This window comes from Ovis canadensis, chromosome 4, assembly GCF_042477335.2.
Source record: "Ovis canadensis isolate MfBH-ARS-UI-01 breed Bighorn chromosome 4, ARS-UI_OviCan_v2, whole genome shotgun sequence".
In the NCBI taxonomy this organism is placed as follows: domain Eukaryota; kingdom Metazoa; phylum Chordata; class Mammalia; order Artiodactyla; family Bovidae; genus Ovis; species Ovis canadensis.
In genome coordinates this window covers 62,844,999-62,867,321 of record NC_091248.1, presented here as the reverse complement: position 1 = coordinate 62,867,321, position 22,323 = coordinate 62,844,999, and the positions used below count along the sequence as shown (strand labels likewise).

General features: G+C 41.4%; 1 protein-coding gene across 7 annotated transcripts in view; it reads right to left on the bottom strand.

Moving 5' to 3' along the window:
• Positions 1-22,323, bottom strand: part of PIK3CG (phosphatidylinositol-4,5-bisphosphate 3-kinase catalytic subunit gamma) — a 35,934-nt gene that overhangs the window by 5,272 nt on the left and 8,339 nt on the right. For all 7 annotated transcript variants that reach the window (XM_069587847.1, XM_069587846.1, XM_069587848.1 and 4 more), the window contains 6 exons: positions 20,918-21,021; positions 18,364-18,510; positions 16,735-16,825; positions 15,691-15,821; positions 14,601-14,712; positions 12,957-13,114 (listed from right to left, as the gene is read on the bottom strand). In XM_069587847.1, the coding sequence (XP_069443948.1) occupies positions 12,957-13,114; positions 14,601-14,712; positions 15,691-15,821; positions 16,735-16,825; positions 18,364-18,510; positions 20,918-21,021 (743 nt within the window). The remainder of the gene's footprint in view (positions 1-12,956; positions 13,115-14,600; positions 14,713-15,690; positions 15,822-16,734; positions 16,826-18,363; positions 18,511-20,917; positions 21,022-22,323) is intronic.

The following is a 22,323-nucleotide window of genomic DNA, read 5'->3' as shown; positions in this document are numbered from 1 at the left end:
CAGATTAGTGGAGGAAATATCTATTATTTGGTCAATGGGTCTGATACAATTGGCTCATAATTTGGAGTGGGGGAGAAATAGTTGATTCCATATGATGTATCAAATTCCAAAATAATTACACATTTAAATGTAAGAAGGGGAGACTTCTCTGGCGGTCCGGTGGCTAAAACACCATGCTCTCAATGTGGGGGCCAGGGTTTGATCCCTGGTCAGGGAAGTAGGTCCCACGTGCTATAGCTAGAGTCTGAATGCCGCAACTACAAGGTCCCACATTCTGCAGAAAAGATTGAAGGCCCTGCACGCCACTACTAAGACCCAGCGCAGTGAGACAAAAAATATTTTTTAAAAAAGTAAAATTTGAAAAAGAAAGTAAGGGAAAATATTATTTAAACAATCAGGAAAGGAGAAAGGAAGGACTTTAAGAAGATGGTTCCCAAGGTGGAATTGAAAATGGAAGATGGAGAGATTATGGAAACTTCTAATTTTTGAGGAAAAAAGCTATAAACAATATTAAAAGAGGCAAAAAAAACCCCCCAAAACAAGAAAAACCATATTTGCAACATGACAGATCACTCCTTTATTCCTAGCCTCCCCCACCCCATAGCTCTTACAAAGCAGTAAGAAAGAGACAAAGAGTTGGCTAGAAATATGGGCCGAGGTTACAGTAGACCATGCAAGTATGCTAAGTTATTTCCGTCATGTCTGACTCTTCACAACATGGTCTGCAGCCCGCGAGCATCCTTTGTTCGTGGAATTCTCCAGGCAAGAATACTGGAGTGGGTTGCCACGCCCTTCCCCAGGGGATCTTCCCGACCCAAGGATTGAACCCGCCTCTCATGTCTCCTGCATGAGGGTTCTTCACCACTAGTGCCATGCTGGAGGACCACAGTATATCACACTACAAGATGTAAAGCCAGATAATAGACATTTGAAAAAAAACATGCAACTTCATTAGTCCATCAGATAAATGTAACTTGAGATGAGGTGGAAACTTTCACCTACCAAACTGAAAAGTCTTTTTTTTTTTTTAATTTTAAGGATACTATCCAATGTTCTCTTTCATAAACTGATGGTAGATGGGAATGGTTATACTTTCACTAGCAGACAACTTGCTAACATGTATCAAAAGCTTTAAAATACTTATAAATGTCATAAGACTTAATTGTGATGGTTACATAACTGATACATTTGTAAAAATTCATAGAATTGTATACCTAAAAAGACTGAATTCTGTTCTCAGAATTATGTTTCAGTAAAAACTTGACTTAAAAAATGTCAGCATCTTTTTACTTGGCAATTTCCAGGCTAGGAATTTACCTTAAAATTTTTTGGTTAATATTGCAGTGATTTATCTATAAGGATTTTCATTAGAACATTGTTTAATATTGTAGAAACTTGAAAGCACCCTAAATATCCTACACTTGGAGGTTGATAAGGGTTTATGAAAGTTTTACGGCTTCATGCTCTGAAACTACTGTAATGACTCTGTAGAAGGGTATATAAGAAGCATGTAAAAATGAGTTAAAAAGCAGGTACACAGCAACACATATAGCATAATCCCATTTTGGTAAGTGGACACAAAATATTTACATAGGAAAAAAGAATGTAAATTTACAGGCCGAAATGTTAGTAGTGATTTTTCCTTCTGGCTTTAGAGATGGTCTTGTCTGTGTCGCCTGAATGGAGCAGTGTAACTGCACTGATGGCTGGGGTCAGGCCCCTGTCATTCCGTATGTCAAGGCTGGATTGTGTATTTATCACCCTGTCCAGATACAAAATCCCATGGACTCTTCTTCTGGCATTTTTGAAGTCAGACAATATGTACCAAATGCCCAGTATAGAGGCTGGCCTATGGGGAGGATTCAATAAATGTTAGTTCTCTCCCTTCCCTACCTGGAGGGGAGAGCAACTCTGCGTCTCCTCTCTGCTTAGTCACCACAAAGCAGGAGGCCCACAGCACTGGTGGGGCTGTTCCTGCCGTGGCCCAGCCACCACCCTGGCCTGGAAGCAGCCCTGGTGCATTAGCACTCTTGCATTCTTAATGACTTCGCTTACGGCTGGAAATGACTGTCTTTTGCTCATCCCTAGGACCCACTGACATCTCGCTCATCTCTTGGTAATGATACAGGCTAGAAGCAGACTTCACCCCAGGCAGCAGTCTTGTTAATGTGCCAACTTGCACAATCTCCACAAGGGCGGAGATGAGGATGCCTTCTGATTTTGAATTTAGGTGACGTTCTGATTTTTAATCATCTTCTAGCTTTCTGTACACGGAGGGCTCTGGCCAAACCCCCTGCTCTCTGAGCCCACTGTGTGGTCAAGCTTTTTAACAGAATAATTTTGAGGAGGAAAATAAATCTAGAATCAGGTTACTATATCACCAATCCATAGGTGCTCAGAAAATATTTAGGCACCTATCCACTAATCGTTGTAGCCACAGAGACACACATAAAGGGAAAAAACCATTCTGCTGCTCTCCAGAGTCATCTCTTCTATATAAGGACTTTCTACTGGCTTGAATTTATTTGGTGAATTTTAACTTTCACAGGCAAGGGCCAGTTCTGTGAGAAAGACCACACACCCCATATTGGTAAGACGCAATGTCTGAGTTCTGACTGGTGGTGCAGACTCAGAGATGTAGTGCAGACTTAATTATCCTTTGCTTAAAGGTGTGTGGGGCAGTGGTTAAACACAGAGTCACACTTCACTGCTTGGATTGAACTCTTGGCTTTATTACCGACAAGCTGTTTGTCATCAGAGAGGTTATTTAACCTCTCTGGGGCTCAGTTTCCTCATCTCAGAATCTGAATAACAGTAACAGTAACCCCATGCCATGCAGTTGTGAGATTCAAGCGCTGTTGTAAGAGGTTGGCTATTATTATTGACAGGATGAGGTGTTGCCCGACTGAGCACACACTTCTCAATGCTGAGGAGTTCACCTTGCCATCTAGACCTGTCCAAAATATCCCTTCGACAGCAGAGGCCTAGGGGTGGGGTGAGCTGGGGAGATAAGCCCTACTCCCGCCAGTGTTGATGGAGGAGGGGTCTTGGTCCTGGCCCCCGAGGTGGGCATGATGATGGAAGCCTATGGCACACGGCTATATCTCTAGGAGGTTCTCACTCCTTCCACTCAAACCCCAGGGGTTTGATTTTAGACTCAGATGAAGGGTCTGTCCCAGAGTCCTGACCATGCTGTCTCAGCACAGGCCTCTGGTTTGAGCAGCTGTGAGGATGTGGCTTGGGGGAACTCAGGAGGAAGCGCAGAATACAGAAATTGCTGGCTGTAGCAACAGAATTTTCCCTTGTGCCAGGACTGTGGGGCACTGACCTCAGGCATCCTTTTCAGCTGTTGGTTGAGGGTTTGTACTATTGAGAGGAGGAGAAGGGGGAAGGGAAGGCCCTGATTTGGAGGACTTGGTTTAAGGCACTTGTTAACAAGTATGAGCCTGGGGAACAGTGTAACATTATTACTGTCGTTGGCTGGACCACTACTCATGAATGAGTAGATTGAGCCTATATAGTACCTCTGCTCTTTATTTCAGAGTTGATTCAAATACCTTAACTGACAATATCCAGAACCAAAAGAAAGATTCCTTTACAGAGCTACCCTTCTTGTAAGTCTTAGGAACAAAGGAATTCATAACCATTTCAGGGTCAACAGTTTGACTTGATATATCATCAACTTATCAGTTCACTGTACTGAAAACAAAGTCCTTTCTATGCATAATCTTTTGATTTTTTTAAACCACCAGTGAGCTATGGCTGCTTAAATGGTTCAATGTCATGTGGAATAGTCCTACTTTTTCTTAAAACCAAATGCCTCCATTCTCAACTAGAAACAAAGAGGAAGTGAAATACTACGGTACAGCCACAAGAATGAGGAAGTAACCTCAGGGCCATAAAACAGAAACTCCAGAAGAAGAATTCAGTGCTGAGAGGAGAGGGAAAAATAACACTCACAAATACTCATCAATGAGAAAGAAATGCTCTCACCCTCCTAGTTTTCCTAATTAGTAATGTGGCCTCTGTCTGTTAGAGGAAGGAGATAAGGGGAAAATGATATTTCATTTGAAGAGGATTTCATTTCTTTAAATAAAAGTCAATCACTTGACTCAGCAGTGCCTTTAGAAGTTATTTTGGCAAAACAGAAGTCACTAATTAGCAAACCTAACAATGTAGGAATCTGGTAAACCCGAAAGAAGAGTGTGTCCAACTCTCTGCTGTGCATTTGCAGAGTTTGACTTAGTTAGGATTGTTTTAAGGACTTAGAATGATTCCCAGACTAGCTCTGTCTACCAGGGGAAGGGCTGTACTGCCTTCTTCTCAAGTACTTAGCTAGGCACTCGTTAGAAATCTAAAGGTTACAATTAAACTGTTCTACTTTAAATATTCTAAATAGACAGTATGTAGGGGTGTGTGCGTGTGTGTATTTGTCCTTTAGCTTTGTTCCAAAAGAGGGTTGAAGGTAGATTATTTAGATACATAAGAGTCACAATAACAAATTAGAAGTGGGTATTAGAAGCAAAGGGAATAACACGGGAAATGAGCCACAATGCGTTTGGAAAAGAGACTAATTTAAAACTATATATCACAAATCCTACAGACTTGCTAAGAGCAGCCTTCAAATAAATCTTCAGTCAAAAGGAAAGGTGAATCTGTTACTTCATCCAATGTTCAGAAGATTTTTTTAAAAAAATCTATTTGTTTAGGAGAAACGCAGCTTTTCTGGAGACCAAGACCTGATAGAACTTTTGCAAGAGGATCTTCATAAGGAGTACACTTTGTAACATGGTGAATAATGTTTTCGATAATATTCTGATGGTAGACAAAACAGTTCTCTAAGAGAAACTAAACACAGAGAAGGATGCCAGTTGGAAGGTTACTCTTGACAAATGTTTAGAAGAAAAGGGGTCTGATCTTAGGAATGGAGTGACATCGCATGCTGGTGGATTAATGCACAAATCCAAACCAAGGCCATCTCTCCAGTCTTGTATTCCTATCTTTTCCATTAAAGTGATAAAATTCAGGAAAGCTTATCTTAAGTTCCAGCAGTTCTACAAGCCCATGCATGCCTGTATCTGGCAGAGAAGTCACACCAACATATTCCAGTTCCTACCCATGGCTGATGCAAACCCTTCTCTGAGGGCATCTTCCCATGGAGAGAGTGAAGAAAGGATGAAACTTCAGGCTTCAGACCTGGGTGGAGGAGGCTGAGCTCCAGACCGTTAGTGGGCCAGGGTGCAAATCCCAAGAGGATGCAAATCCTTAATCAACTCAGTATAGTATGAGCAATTCAATAGATAAACTCATCTCCCTGTTGAGCTATAATAGGCCTTGATCACATTAATTTGTGATGAATCAATTGAGCTCCAAGTGGTTTCTTTGCTTGGCTCTCTACCCCCCCAATCCAGCCAATTCACTGCTTCAAATTGGACACAAAGTTCCCTCCTTGACTCAAATTCTGCAATACTCTCCCACATATACCTAGGTTCCCCAGACAACTATACTTTTCGTTCATAAAATATTGATACTAAATAACAACTCCATGCCGTTTCTCATGTTCTTCTTTCTGCCTGGCTGTGCCTTCCCCTCCCTGCATCTGCTTGGCAAAATACAAGTGAACTCAGATCTTAAGGTCTCGGATAAAACACTTCCTTCATTGCCACACCCCTCTTCTAACCCCTAGGGCAGGAGTCATTGCCCCTCTGCAAACCATGGGTAAAACCCTCAACCAGACAGCTGTGTGCGCATCTCTTCTGCGGTGCGCTGGGCCGATCCTCTGCTCATGTCAGCTGGGCCCAGCAGTGTGACCACCACACCATTAATAATCTGCCAGTGAATGATGAATGAACGCTTTCTGTGCCAAAGCCAAGTTCAGTGTGGGGCAAGACTCACTACTTTAAAATTAGGGTGGAGACTTCCCTGGTGGTTCAGTGGTTAGGACTTCACTTTCCAGTGCAGGGAGTGTGGGTTCAGTCCCTGTTCGGGAAGCTAAGATCCCACATATCACCAAAAAGCCAAAACATAAAACAGAAACAATATTGTAACAAATTTGGTAAAGATTTTAAACAAATGGTCCACATCAAAAAAAAAATAATAATCCTAAAAAATAATAAAATGAGGGTGAATCAGGGACCAGTCATATATAAAGAGGGTTAAACTGTAAAGGTACAAGCCTTGCCCGGACCTTGTACAGGTCCTGAAAGGTAGTCATGTGTTGAATGGGTGTATCCTCGTGGACTGGGAGAAACAACGCCTGGTGACTCCAACAGGATGGAGCAGGAGGCTGAGAAAGCCCGGCCTGGCAGGCAACAGGTATAGACAATCGGAGGTGTAGACAAATGCAGGGGTCACAACACAAGGAAGGGAATGGGAGCCTAGGACGGGGGAGTAATGGTGAGGTGGCCTCAGTTCTCAGAGGAGTGTCAGATGCTGGGGTTTCTGCGGTGCCTGGTCCCTGTGGCTGGAGTCAGGGAGAGCACCTGACTCTCCACCAAGGCAGCAGCAGGAGGGAGCATGGTCCCAGTTCTAGACGCAAGTAAACAGGCAGGGCTAACACGTTAATAGGAAAAGCCTCAGCTTTTCCTATAATAGCCTAGGATCTGAGATAAGAGTGAGACCACAGCAGAAATTGAATAAAAGTTCCTAGGCATTGGAGCTAGGACTCTGCGTAGCGACTTGGTTCAGGGCTGAGCCTGATGGTTGAGGGGCCTGGGGATGCCCTGGCTTGGGGACAACACTGCCTGTGGTGACGACACAGCAGGACCTCATATATTAAAGCAACACCATGAATAGACTCCAGACCTCTTATCAAACCCTTCTGAAGAGTGACACCTAGGGGCGAGTGCCTTTTAAGTATGCTTATCACCACCCGTGTGTGAACTGTGCATGTGAAGAGGTTATCTGACTCTCTTGACTTCTTCAGCTCCATCTGACACACATTGCTAAGTGCCTACTGTGTGCAAAGAACATCTTCAAAATGCTTGCCTCCATAAGGCCAAATTTCATTCTCCTTGCAAACGATACTGAATGTACACTCTAGGCCTATACTGCACGTCCTATTGGGGCGACTACTGCTCTGATGGGGGTGAGGGGTAGTCATGTTTATGTCAGTAAGGAAATCTCTGCAAACGTGATTAGGCATCAGATGACATTTACATGTCTGTATTATTTACCAAAACATTAGGTTTCATAATTAGGCTTACTTCCTCTCTGGATGTATGGTATTGAAAATGCATTGTAAAGGCTTATTAACTAACATCCAGGCAATGGCAGCCTGTGAATCTGTGCCTGTCACCACTTCATAAACTCACTAAATACAATGAATCGTGGGGAAGGAAGAAACCTGAGGGGTTCCCTAGTCTCATCTAACTCCTCCTGGGGCAGAAATTGCTCCTCTACCAACTGGTACCACGTGCAGGATGCAGGTCAGACATGGTCCTGTTGTGATGGATCCTCTGAAGATAACAGGCAGGGGGCTGTGGCTGGGATAACACCAGGGACCTCATCTAGAAGGGCAGTGAAGAATGTTCTAGGGAGCAGGCCCAAGCATGGGGCAGCTGAACTTGGTGGAAAAGCAGAGGAAGGCCTTCTTGGCCCAGTAAGAGCAGGCAGGTGAGAGCCGCAGGGCAAGGCTGGAGTGGGGCAGGGTCTCTGAGGAGCAGCGTCTGGCAGGGCAAGCTTAGATGTTCAGATTTAATTCAAAATGAGGTGAGAAGCCACTAAACAGTTTAAGGAAAGGGAGTAACACTGTGTCTGGTTCTTAGGTTCAGTTTTTAACCAAATTCTGATTCATTTGGTCTTGAAGGTGATAGTGGTTGAAATGGGATTAGAAGTCAGATCCAAACACAAATTCAGCATTTTCCCAATCACAATGTTCTCTTCTCATTCTTTTCCTAATCCAAATGACAAAAGAGAAGTAAAAAGTTTGAAATATTTAAAGCTACAATGATACCATTGATGAAAGAGCTTCTTTAGGTAAAAGATAAAATGCTTAATAGAATAAAGGAAACAATAGAAAGTTGAAATGCCAGACTAGAAGAAGTACAGGCTAGAATAAAGATTGCTGGGAGAAATATCAATCACCTCAGATATGCAGATGACACCACCGTTATGGCAGAAAGTGAAGAGGAACTAAAGAGCCTCTTGATGAAAGTGAAAGAGGAAAGCGAAAAAGCTGGCGTAAAACTCAACATTCAAAAAACTAAGATCATGGCATCTGATCCCATCACTTCATTACAAATAGATGGGGAACCAATGGAAACAGTGAGAGTCTTTATTTTCTTGGGCTTCAAAATCACTGCAGATGGTGACTGCAGCCATGAAATTAAAAGACGCTTGCTCCTCAGAAGAAAAGCTATGGCTAACCTAGACAGCATGTTAAAAAAGTAGAGACATTACTTTGCCAACAAAGGTCTGTCTAGTCAAAGCTAGGGTTTTTCCAGTGGTCATGTATGGATGTGAGAGTTGGACCATAAAGAAGGTTGAGCACCGAAGAACTGATGCTTCTGAACTGTGGTGCTGAAGAAGACTCTCGGAAGTCCCTTGGACTGCAAGGAGATCAAATCAGTCAGTCCTGAAGGAGATCAATCCTGAATATTCATTGGAAGGACTAATGCTGAAGCTGAAGCTTTAATACTTTGGCCACTTGATGCAAAGAGCTGAATCACTGGAAAAAACTCTGATGCTGGGAAAGGTTGAAGGCAGGAGGAGAAGGGGATGACAGAGGATGAGATAGTTGGATGGCATCACCAACGCAATGGACATGAGTTTGAACAAGCTTCAGGAGATGGTGATGGACAGGGAAGTCTGGCTTGCTGGAGTCCATGGGGTGGCAAAGAATCAGACATGACTGAGTGATTGAACAACACCATCAACTAAAATGTTGGCAGTGTTTTTTTGGAAGGTGGGATAGTGGGCAATATTTTATATCCAGATATTTTTAATATTTTATTGGCTTTTGTTTTTTTTAAGGAAACATTTACTACTTTTAAAATTTAGGGGACTTCCCTGGTGGTCCACTGGTTAAGACTCCACACTTCCAATGCAGGGGGCCTGGGTTCCATCCTGGGTTGGAGAACTAAGATCTCACATGCTACGTGATGGGACCAAAAACCAAAATTAAAATTTAGGAAAAAACTCTACATTCTTACATAAAGTAAATGGAAGCCAAATTTCATTTTCCAGTGATATCACTGTATTTGTTTGGGAGTATGTTCTATAATTGTTCAGGGACATTTCAAACAAAGTGATCCTTAAATACACCATCAGTGGGAAAACCATGGTTTTTTTTTTTTTAAATCTCTTTAGTAAGGGAGAGTTATTTCCTCCCATGCACAGAATTTGTTGATCAAAATCATCATCATTGCAACGTATCTGTTTAGCACCTTGTGTGTAGGGTGCTACTGAAAGCAAACGGATGATCTTGGGTTCAAGAAGTGGGCCTTCGTGTGTCTTATTTCATCTTGTTCCTGAACTCTGCCCTATTCTAGAAATGACTCATGAATCTGGTCCTAGGATCGACCAGCTACATTGGAAAGGAGAGGGGGTGGGACAGAGCCACATTTTCCTCTTTCGGTTCCCCTGACTCCAGTCCTCTCATCACAAACTCAGTAGGCTTTTCTGTCTTTGTGGAGCAGGCTCCCCTTACCCTTGACAAAAGTGGGTCAGCTCTTTAAGGTGATTCAAATGTGCTGCATGCATTCATGAACCTTATCAATTCAAATTTAGTGGTTCTCTGGAACCAAGGACACCTTTCCTTCAAAGAATAATATATACGACGCTTCCTACCCAACCTAGAAATGGCAGCTTTGTCATACAAGATCCCTGGATGCTCTTTAGAGAGTTGGAAGATGCTCCCCTCCCCTGACCTTGCAGGACTTCATCTCAAAAAGGAGCACAAGGTGAGAAACAGAAAATATTCTAGAAGGCTTAATAGTATGTAAACACACACACACACACACACACACACACACACACAGCTGTCAGCAGGTCTGAGCAAATGATGGAGAAACTTGCTGCTCATCTTTGTCAAGCTGGAAATTTTAGAAATTCTGCATATGTAACATTGTATCCATACATGTATAATGTAAGTGTTTAGCCTTTTTCCTCTTGAGGGTGAAGAGAGGAAAAGGCTGGGAGACCAGCAGAGAAGAGGGCAGGCTGGGCAGGCAGAACAAGCAGAGCCCAGACCCCTACTTGCTCCTTAATAGGAGCAATGCTATTCTTCGTGTTTTCTATATTAACGTGCTGCTTGGGATCTCATTTCACAGAGGGCTCCTCATCCTAAAATTGTTCGACGTTTGAAGAGCTGCTGTTAAATATGTGACAATGGAGGCCTCGTTGATTGAGTTCCTGCTGTAGTCTGGGTCCTGAGCCAAGCATTCTACATATTTCATGTAAATAATCCCTAAAAACCCTACTTGAGGTGGGTCTTAGAGTTCCCACCCCACAGAGGAGGAAACCGAGGTTCTGAAAGGATAAGTAATTTGCATTATATTTGTAGGTTTTAAGCAGCAGAGCCAAGATGCACACTAAAGTTGGTCTGCTCCAAAGGCCATCCTTTCAGCTACGATGCCATGCTGATCTGTTTAAGGTTCATTTATAGGCACTTATAGAGTATAAAGCGTCTGCCTACAATGCGGGAGACCTGGGTTCAATCCCTGGGTCGGGAAGATCTCCTGGTGAAGGAAATGGTAACCCACTCCAGTATTCTTGCCTGGAAAATCCCATGGATGGAAGGGCCTAGTAGGCTACAGTCCATGGGGTTGCAAAGAGTCGGACATGACTGAGTGACTTCACTTCACTTATAGAGTATGCCAGTACTGTAAAACAGTCATAGATAAATACAGTGAAATTGACAAAGGTATGTTTTTGGCAGTACATATGCACCTAGAATGTGCTTTAATGAAAACAGTTCTAATGGCTCAAAAAATAAGCTTTCGGTCACAGAGGATGTAGAAATGCTTCTAGACTGAAGGGACAGACTCTCTGCAAAGAATTGTTGCTTTGGGAGGAAGCTGTCCAGACAGGGAGTGAGCCTGTTTGTGGCCTCCCCAAACCCCAAGTCTTTTCATTAAAGAATATTTTGAAACTTAAAAATGACAACAAGGAAGACTAAAAGGGAAGTATTGCTGGGATTTGTGGGGTGATATGGGCACTATAGGATGGGAATTTTATCAATAATAGTTCAGATGAGCAGTCATTTTAGGGACAACCTTTGGCCAGAAGGAAGAGAACATACATGGAGAAACACGGAGAGACTGTTGTGAGGTCAAGATCCTCGTGTCTGTCTGAGTGTTTAAATGGCACTATTGCTCCTGTGTTTGTTCAAAGTAGACGAAACCCATCTCCAGGAGACGAGAAATGAGGATTTATTATTTGTTGCTGTTTGGTTTCTAAGCCATGTCCAACTTTTTTGCTGCCCCAGGGACTCTAGCCTGCCAGTCTCCTCTGTGCATGAAATTCTGCAAGCAAGAAAACTAGAGTGGGTTGCCATTTCCTTCTCTAGGGGATCTTCCCAACCCAGGGATCGAACCAGCAGCTCCCATACTGCAGGTGGATTCTTTACCACTGAGCCGCCGGGGAAGCCCTAAATGAGTATTCCCTCGCCCCTCCCCATGCCCCTCCTGCTTTAAATTAAATAGTAAAACTCTTCCAGGTTGTGTGTGTGTGTGTAACCATTTTTCTCTTCCAGAAAGCTGTCATAATATGTGATTTTTTTAACCTTAAAGAAAAACAGGACTGAAATGTGTCAAATCCCTGGAAATAGTCTGCAACCCAGTTGAGTTTACACAGAAAAACATTAGTCCTAAGACCATCTGGCCACAGAGATCTCAGTTTCTCTGACAAGTCCCCTGGTGCTGTGGAAGGGGAAGTCCGGTAACCACCACATCGAAAATCAGCCAGGAGAACAAACAAGCACAGGCAGGTTTCAAAACAATATATTCCAGTTCCTGTTCCCCTGAATGTCAAGGCCCATGTCATCTCCCAAGGTTAATATGAGCCTCAAGAGGACACTCAGAAAAGAAAGTGCGTCCTGAAAGGCTGGATGCCGATCAAACCATGTTTCAACGGTGTTAAGGGGGAGGCTGTTTAAAGGGAGCTCGAGACCAACATGCTTATAAAGTAATCACTGGTTGCCTCTGCTGGTCTGGTTTGTGTTTTGATGGCTTTAAAATAGGTGTATTGCAATAGTCATGACAACTTTTCTGAGTTCATTCAGTTATTCAATTTGAAAGAGCAAACATTTTACTCCTCGGGTATGTGAAATACTATTTGATACTCAAAAGTGGATGTAGACCAGGAAGGAATAAAAGAGAAAGTCAAATGTGGACACCCTTAGAGAGATGGGAGACCCACGGAGGAGCGGGTGGACAGGTGAGCGGGACAACCCAAAGCTCTTGGGACAACCTATAATAGAGCTGACAAGGTTTCCAATGAGAGAAGGAACCTTCCTTTATAGAAAGAGACAAGCAAGAATTCCTTGTGCTATTACTAGTAACTGATAAATACACACCTGGAGCAAAAATCAAGAGAAGCTCACCATCATTGGTGAGTCCTGAAAAGACATGTAAAATCTGGATCTTCTAGGCAGCATCTTGATTAGGTAAATAGTCAAAGGCTAAATCTGCCTGCCAGGAGTTCTTCCTAAAAGCCCTCTCTTTAGGGCCGCATCATCCTGCTATATAGCAACAGGACTATACTAACCAGTCTCATTGATGACGGAATACTCCTACTTGCTGTTGAGTTTTAGGAGGGGGTGACTGAGAAGCATTATTTTGCGCTTGGGGAAGGGACAGAAGAGACTGGGAGGCGGGTGGGCGTGGGGGGCAGGGGGAGCCATGTGAGAGGCGGGTGGGCAGAGGCAAGAGGACACTCAAAGCAAAGTGAGAGGGGAGGGCTGCAGCACCACCTGGTCGGTGTTCCCAGCAGGCAGGCAAGAGGGAAGCAATTACCTGAAATTTCTGGAAGTGTAGACTTGTCTTCTTTCCAGAAGTCCCCATCACAAACAGGAAGTCTGGAGTTAGCACGAATGGCACTCTCTCTTTATTAATGCCCAGGAAACTTTTATAATTCCCAAGAATGTGCCCAAAGTCAATATGAAATAGATTTCCTTAAGAAAAGGAAATGTCTAACGTCATTATACCGCAATGGCATTGCAAACAACACACTGGTCTGTTCATTTCTCGACATATTTTGCAGTTGACTGAAAATGAGCTATCTTGGGTGTGAGAGCTATTTTTACTCTCTGCTTGTGATATATTTTGTCTTAGCAGGTGTGTGCTGTAAGTAGCCACAAAGCACTCTTTGAAACATGCATAGTTTTGATATCCTTCTGATGCTCTTTAAATGACAGCCAAATACCATTAAAAAAGTTCTTGTCTCAGAACTATTCTTACAAATATAACTCCAAACCCTCTGGCATATATATGTTATCATCATGCCCAAGACTCTCTTACACCGTTTATGGAACTCGGGAGAGACAGATGTCTCACTCTTACAAATAAAACGTTTGAATTTCCTTTGGGTCAGTTTCTACCACCATCACCATCGCAGCTCCCTTCATCTCTTTTCGTTTATTCAGCCCTCTGTCCTCTGAATGGTCCATAAATGTATTATCTCTTTAAAGATAATCAGCAATTTATCCCAATACGGTGTTGTTGTTGTTGTTGTTTTTTCTTTTTCCCCAGGCTTCACTCTTAAATTGGGGCTTCCCTGGTGGCTCAGATGGTAAAGAATCAAATTTCTTAGAGAAAAATATCATGGCATGCCACCAATACTGACCACTGTTAGACAGTGAACCAGAAAGGATGGATAAGTTAGGAAGGTGCAGCATTTTAGATTTAAGGGCACCAGTGACTTTAAAAACATCTTACTTATTTGGTTGAGCAGCATGTGGGATCTTAGTCCCCCTACTTGGGATCAAACCTGTGCTCTCTGCATTGGAAGAATGGAGTCCAACCACTGGACCCCCAGCCAAGTCCCTTACTGGTGACTTTTTTGTTGCTTCTCTGTACTATCTGACATTGTTGATCATACCCACCTTCCTAGCTTTCCAGCTACTGTCCAGCTTGTCCTTCTGAAGTCTCCTTTCCTGTATCTTCTTCCATTACTCACTCCTGGATGCCCCCCTAGGGTGATCACAGCCTCTGTGTCCCTACACAATAATGACTTCTAGATCTGTGCTCCAACCTTGACTTCCATTTAAAAATTACTCTGTGCTGGGTGGGGGAGGGGAGGTGGGTGGAGTGAGGCTGGAAAGTTAGTATTTAATGAGTTCCCATTAGGTAAGACGGAGAAGGCAATGGCGACCCACTCCAGTGTTCTTGCCTGGAGAATCCCAGGGACAGGGGAGCCTGGTGGGCTGCCGTCTATGGGGTCACACAGAGTCGGACACGACTGAAGTGACTTAGCAGCAGCAGCAGCATTAAGGAAGATGAAAAAGTTTTGGAGATGGATGGTGGTGATGGTTGTACAACAATGTGAGTGCAGTGAATGCCACCAAAATAGATACTTAAAACTGGTTAAAATGGTAGATTTTATGTTAGGCATTTTTTACCATAGTCAGAAAACATTTCTCTATAATAAACAAAACTCACCTGTCTCTGAGATCATAATATTGTCATTGTGTCTGTCGCCTATCCCAAGAACAAAGGTTGCCACACAGTAGCCAGCACAGGAATAAACGAATCTCTCCACTGCTGCCTGAAACTAATTAAGATGCATCTGGATATTAGTTGCATTCTTACTGCAAAGAGCAGCATGAGTCTATTACAAAGGACTCCCCAAAAGATGCCATTCTGGGAATCATTTTCAGGGAGCAAGTCAGTGGTGCCTGGTTTCATTAAAGTTTCGTCTTTGAGGTGCCAACTTTCTTCATTGCTCTCCTTTCATTCTAGGTGAAGATACAGTGACTCAGCACGAGAAGGAAACAATAGTCAAAGGACGACAGTAATATAATCAAAGGGTTCACTGCCTCTCCATGCATCACTTGCCAGCAACAATCCAGACCCCATAATGATTCCTCCTTTGTTGGTGAACATATGTTTTGCTTGTGACCACTTAAAGTATGCATGGGTTCACAAATCCTCACGTATAACAGACTAATAAATGCTACTAATTATATTCCCTCCCCCAAAAGGGGGGTACCCATGCAAATGAGAAGTGCTAATCCTGTACAGAAGAATTTTAACAAGCAGCCAAGCAGCCTAACCACACAGCTTGCGAAGGACTCACACATGTACTTCTGAGTAATGGAAGTAGCATTTTCAACATCCCTGATTTACCATTTAGATTAGGGTGCAGGGGTAAATTGCAAATTACTTTTTATGATCTGAAGTGTTTCCAGATCAGAAGGAGTTTGTCTGTGGTAACTAAATTTTTCTGCTGAATGACAAAAATAGATGGTGTGAAAAGATGCTAACAAATTATGTCCCAGAACCAAATTTTATGCAAAGCAGGCCTGATAATCAAAAGAGAAGCAAATGCTCAGTGAGGTCTGAATGAGCACCTCTGTTTTGCACAGATCTACTATGCCACCAGCATTTAAACCCCCATGAGCTCAGGAGGAAAGTGTTCCACAGTGTGTTAGGAGGCATGGCAATGCAGAGCCTTTGAAAACGTGTCATTAGACTGCTGTGTCTCACAATTTCTCAGGAGCCTTTGGAGTGGGGGGAAGCAGGAGCTCACCTTTTCTTCAATAGGGCATTTTTCTTTGAGCCAGTGACTCAGCACTTCATCTTTAAAGGCTCCCGTGTTGCCCACTGTGCTTTGTTGAATTTTGGCGATCGTTGTGGCATCTTTTACAATCTCAATCATTCCTGTGGGAAGATGCACAGATCTGATGTGAACTGGAGCCAAGCACCAGACCCAGAGGAGAAATGGCTGTGTCTTTGTTCAGTAGAGGGCAGAGAGCTTTCTCAACCAGAAGGTTATTTTCCAGGTTCGTGCTGGTGGTTTCCTTATGAGGAAGAGAAAGAAAAGGAGGCGGATAGGAAAGTTGTGTGGGACCTGCTTTCAGTATCCATGAATGAAAAGAGGAAAGGGCTGGTTTCTGATAAGCAAAACCATTAATACGCCAAGCACATCTTTCTTCACTTGGCAACCTGTTCCTTTTTCTTTTTAAAATTCCAGAGTCAAATGAGAAGGCTGTTCTCTACTTCTCAAATTGGAAACTGGAATAAAAATTTGTTTAATTGAAATTAAAATGTGAAATGTCTACAAAAGCACCTAAGAGGAGAGTACCTAATAGCTTTGATAATGTGAAGTCAGGCTCGTAAAAGAAGCGGCAGATCTTTCCATCTACTTTGGAATGTTTTTTGTGAGAGAGAAGTTTACTGTGCAATGAAAAGAGTGAAAGTTTAGAGGAGGGAACAAGTTCTTGTTAAAATCATTTTCATATATAGTCACAAGAAATTAAATCATGCATTCATGTATTTTCAACATGTCCATACTAAACTGAGAGTCACATTCATTAGCCTTGGAACATCTTCCTTTTACATGGATTATGATTGTAAATTTTCACTTATTCAAGGCCTACGCTGAACGGATGATGGTCTTTAAAAATTCTGGGGGGACCATGTGGTATGCAGAATCTTAGTTTCCCAACCAGAGATTGAACTCATGCCCCTTAAAATGGGAGTCTTAACCACTGGACCACCAGGGATGTCCCATGGGATGATGGCCTTTTAAATGAGCTGAGCAGTATATTCATCTCCCAAGGTCCCCACATACCTATTTTGTCACCAGTAGAAATGCAACCATACGGCAGGAGGCACAGGTCCAAAGATTCAGTCTCCCAAATGGATTCCATGATTCGCAGAATCTGGGCATCAAAACACAAAACCGTTTCTCTTACAAATGTCTATTTCTCTTCTCCATTAGAAATGGCACCAATCTTTTCTGGCAACACAGACTATTGAAGTGAATGTGAAATATATAAGTAACGAATGTACTTTTATTTGTCAACCTGGTACTCTAGTGTTTCCCTTCCTTGGGAGCCTCAGTTTTTGGCTCCAGAGTGGTACTTGGGAAAAGAGGAATGTTGGATTTCTTTGGGGGTAGGTTTCAGCCATGATTCATCTATTGTTCCTAGTTATGTATATTTTGCCATAATGAATATAAGTTCCATTCTAACATCTTTACACATTTTTATCCATAAGGCACTCTTGGGCTCCAATCAGGGCCACAGTGACGATGACAATAAAGATACCTGACATTCACTGAGGCTGTTTTATGTTGATCCTTTGCATTAACCCTCCAGTGTGGGTGTGATTATTATTCCCAGTCTTTTTCAGATTATTTTCCATTATAGGTTATTACAAGATTACCGAGTAGAGTTCCCTGTGCTATACAGTAGGTCTTGTTTATCTAGTTTATATGTAACAGTGTGTATCTGTTAATTCCAAACTCCTACCTTATCCCCCTTACCCTTTCCCCTTTGGTAACCATAGTTTTGCTTTCTATGTCTGTGAGTCTATTTCTGTTTTGTAAATAAGTATTTGTACCATATTTTTGATACCATGGCTTTCCTATTTTAAATAAATTACATGACATATTAGAAATTATGTTACTTTTACAGTATTGAACAGCTAGGGTACAGCATATATTACTTTACAAATCTGCAAAGCTAAAATGTATGTTCAAAAATATGAAAGTGATCAACACTGATACCTTTGTCATCCACCTTCTGTTCTAAAAATCTGTTCAATCTTATTATGTAAACTGCATGAATTCTCCAGTCATCTCCCTATTCATCTTCTCCCTCCATCCTATCAGATCATTCACTTGAATCTGTGTATGTGGATATATACCAAAGGTGACGTATATAAGGAGAACATCTGTGAGTGTATGTTGCTCGTTGTTCAGTCACTAAGTCGTGTCCAACTCTTTGGAACCCCATGGACTGCAGCTAGTCTTTCTATTCTTTACCATCTCCTGGAGTTTGCTCAAATTCATGTCCATTGAGCATGTAATGAATGAATGTGAATGAATCAATGAATGTCAAAGAATGTGAATAAAGTGGATGCTTGGGGGTCAATGTATTTCCATTCCACGTTACCACACTAGGAATGGGGTATATAGAAAAGAAGTTAGGTGAGGGATGTGTTTCAGCTTATTTGGGAATGCTGGATATGCATCTCTTCAGGAGTGGATAGAACCATGAGGCTGACTAGATTCATATCTAATGGTCTGTGGCCATACTCCCCCAGTGAAAACTCTATTATGTTATCTTTAATCACTCTTCATTATACAAAATAGGAGACTGGAACAGGGTCAGTAGAAGGTATTTTTTTTTTTTTACAACTAGTACAGATTTCTTTTTTTGAACAACTGAAAAAAAAATCCTTAACAGCAGTATACCTGTAAAATAAGCATGTCTTGGCGTAGATCATCGCCGTGTTTAAAGATAATTCCAATTGTTTCATTTGATAGAGCTGTAGGGTCAGCACATTTAAACTCAAGCCACAGGGGTTTTTTCTTAGAGGCCATCACTTTACATTTTTCAATCTGTAAGAAAACAGCCACATGTTTCCTATGCACAACTGAAAACACGTTGTGGAGACATACATCTTCTTGCAAAGTATCACTATAAACACCTAGGAAAAAGTTTTCAGCTGGAGAAGGATTTTAGTGATTTGGGTAAAAATGCACATGGCATTTTCACCAAATCCAAAAATGCTAGTGAAAGCAATTCACAATGCTTAAACCAGTGGTTCTCAAAGTGTGTTCCCAGGAAACCCAAGCATCTGTGGAGGGCCTAAGAGGCGTGGCGTACCCTATCTTCTGATATTCCACTCTCATAGGACTCTTGCACTTTTATGTTCCCTCTAACACAGGGCAATTTTGCTGTAATTTTTTAAAATATATTTGGCCTCATTCTAAGAATTAATTTGAAAAAAGGAGTTCTGTTGCTACCATAGTGTCTAAGCATGGTTGTTGCAAAATTAGATGCAATCTAATTCTAGGCCAAATATAACAAGATGAAATTTAACAACAATAAATGAAACTCTTGCACTCAGATATTACACAATGCCTTTCCCCTCCAAAAAACCCTACATAACATCGAAATGAATTCAAGGTGGGAGAAAGATGATTTAGCAGCCACTCTTTCCAAATAGAAAATCTTAGGAGTTTTAGCCAACAGTGAATTCATTATGGATCAAAAATGTGATCTTAAAAAAAAGCAAATGATGTGAAGCTGTATTACCACATCATCATCCCTACCAAGTTCTAGGGCTTCCGCAGTGGCTCAGCAGTAAAGAATCCACCTGCAGTGCAGCAGATGCAGATTTGACCCCTGGGTGGGGAAGATCCCTTGGAGGAGGGCACGGCAACCCATTCCCCTATTCTTGCCAGGAAAAGCCCATGGACAGAGGAGCCTGGCAAAGAGTCAGATAGAACTGAAGAGACTGAGCATGCACCAATTTCTAACTTCAAAAGGACAGTAGGTAGTGTGTGCTTTTGCTAAAGAGCCAGCTTACTGCTAATTGTATATAAAACTAAACATGGATTAAAGACTTAAATATGAGAATTAAAACTTTAGGAAAAAAAATTTGTCACATTGAATTAGGAGGTGTTTCTCCACTTTGGCACTACTAACATTTTGGACTGGATAATTTTTTGTTTGTGGGGGGTAGGGGGAGGCTGTCCTGTGTATTGTAGGGTATTTAGCAGCATCTCTGGTCTCTGCCCAGGGGATGCTGGTAGCATTGCCCCAGTTGGAACAATCAAAAATGTCTCCAGACATTACCAAACATCCCTTGGTGGCGGAGGTGGGGGTTCCACCTGGTTGAAAATCACTGGATGAAGCAAATATTTCTTAGGACACAAAATGTGTGAACCATAAAAGAAAAAATGATAAATTGAACTTAATCAGAATTCAAATCTTCTGCTCTTTGAAACACATTAAAATGAAAAAGTAATCCATAGACTGGGAGAAAATATTTGTAAACTATATACCTGATAAAGGATTTACATCCAGAATATATAAGTAACTCATAAATAAGAATAAAATGGTAGCCCAAATTAAAAATGATTGGAAGATATGAAAAGAAGCTTCTAAAAAAAATAAATAAACACATGATAAGATGCTCAACATCATTAGGGAATGATGAAACTAAATGAAACTAAAAATAACAGTGAAGTACTACTTCATACTCATTTGAGTGGCTAAAATTAAAAAGATTGATTATAACAAAAAGTACATATTGTATGATTCCACTTTGTGACATTCTAGAAGGGGCAAAATTTCATGATGGAAAACAGATCTGTTATCCAGGATGGAGTACAGAAGGAGACTAATCACAGAGGGATACGAAAGAATTTTTTCTACAAATTTCTATGAAAATATTCTCTGTCTTGATTTTGTGATGGTTCAGTTCAGTTCAGTCGCTCAGTCATGTCTGACTCTTTGCGACCCCATGGACTGCAGCATTCCAGGCTTCACTGTCCTTCACCAATATCCAGAGCTTGTTCAAACTCATGTCCATGGTGAGTCAGTGATGCCATCCAACCATCTCGTCCTCTGTCATCCCCTTCTCCTCCTGTCTTCAACCTTTCCCAGCATGAGGGTCTTTTCTAACAAGTCAGCCCTTCACAGCAGGTGGCCAAAATAATTGGAAGTGGTTGTGATAGTTATGTGGTTGTGTACATTTGGCAAAGCTCACTGAATTGTAAGCTTGCAATGGATACATTTTATTGTATACAAATGGTTCCTCAAGAAAGCTGACTTAAAATGGATGGGAGATTGCCCAGTGCTGAGGTTTTTAGTATCTAGCAGTTGAGGAACGGCTTGACAGAAGCCCATCCAGGGACTTTCCAGCTTCCCTGTCTCTCTGTAAATGTCAGCTTTCATCCACTAAGGCCTGGTGAAGCAGGCAGAGACATTGTTAAGACATATCAAGATGATACCTACCACCAGTGCGCCTGCCTTCAGTCCAGGGTCATATGGAACTCTAAAGCTTTGGGGGAGATTCAAATTCTGCAGGATTTCAAGCTTTTGCTTTAGTTGGAAAATAACTGTAATTGTCAAAAGTACACAAGAGTTATATGAGTTCAAGAAATTACCAATATCGCCTATAACATTTCCTGAAGTCACACATATTCACAACATTCTATACATTTGGTAAGGTGAAGAATAGGAGAAAAGGGAGAAGGTTTCTGTCCTTGAGGAACTAACCTTTCAGGGTGACAGGCTTACTGAGAGCAATAAACTCTGCACGCACATTAAAACAGGGGACAGAAGTATCTGAACATATATGGCATACCCAGACAGGCACAGAAGGACGTTTTATGAATAATGCTAGGGAATTACTGTAGCTTTCTTTCCAATATGTGAAACTTTAAACTGCCATCTGATTTAGGACGCATATCTGAAGACCATATTAAATGGAATTTGGTTAGGGTTTGGTAAATTCTTTACAAAAGAGGAAGTTAGGTTGTATGGAAAAAATATGACAGCCTCAAAATTCTAAAGGCAAATATATAAATGGAAAATTACTGCCTGGGTAACAGACTGGCGGTTAGTACAAATTTTCCCCTTTCTTTCTTACAACGACAAAAAAGTTAAGATTATTATCACCATTATTTTTAGGAGAGAGCATTATTGGTATATCGGAAAAGAATCAAAGGGAAAAATGGAAAATCGAAATATTCAAAAGCTTAAAATTGGTTAAGTATGTTAGTGAGGGTCCATTGTGAGCTATAATGCTGAATCTAGGTATACAAGCATGATAAGAGATAATTCCTAGCTCACGGCTCATACAGCTCAATAGACCAGAAAAATGTGTTAATAGCTTTAATTTAATGTAGTATTAACTAAAACCAATGGGAAAATAGATAAAGAGTGATTCATTTAGAATTTCTTAGAGATAAGACAACACTGGAACATAAAGGAGGTGATATATATATTTTATAAGAAGCACATATATAAATATACATCTTGCAACATATGATGTATGCATATACATATATATTTAAAAATTGAAAAAATTCTCAATAATTCATTACTTTGGAAGAGTGAAGATTTGAAAATTATCTGCATGTTTTGAAAGGGTAAATATTTGGGAATAACTAATCTTTGTGAGTGTGTGTGTGCACAGTTGCTCTTTAAAAATGCATCTTACATCTGCTTAATGCAGTTTTAACTTCAAAGAGTTTAGCATCTATTATAATACATTCATCATTAGAATATAAGTGTAGTTTCAAAACTTATTAACTTGTAAAGGGAGAACTTGAAATTTGCTTACTGAAGAAAGACAGAAAATTTAAAAATGTATTCTTGGCTACCCTGAGGAAGGTGTGACTTGCCCTCCAGAAGGA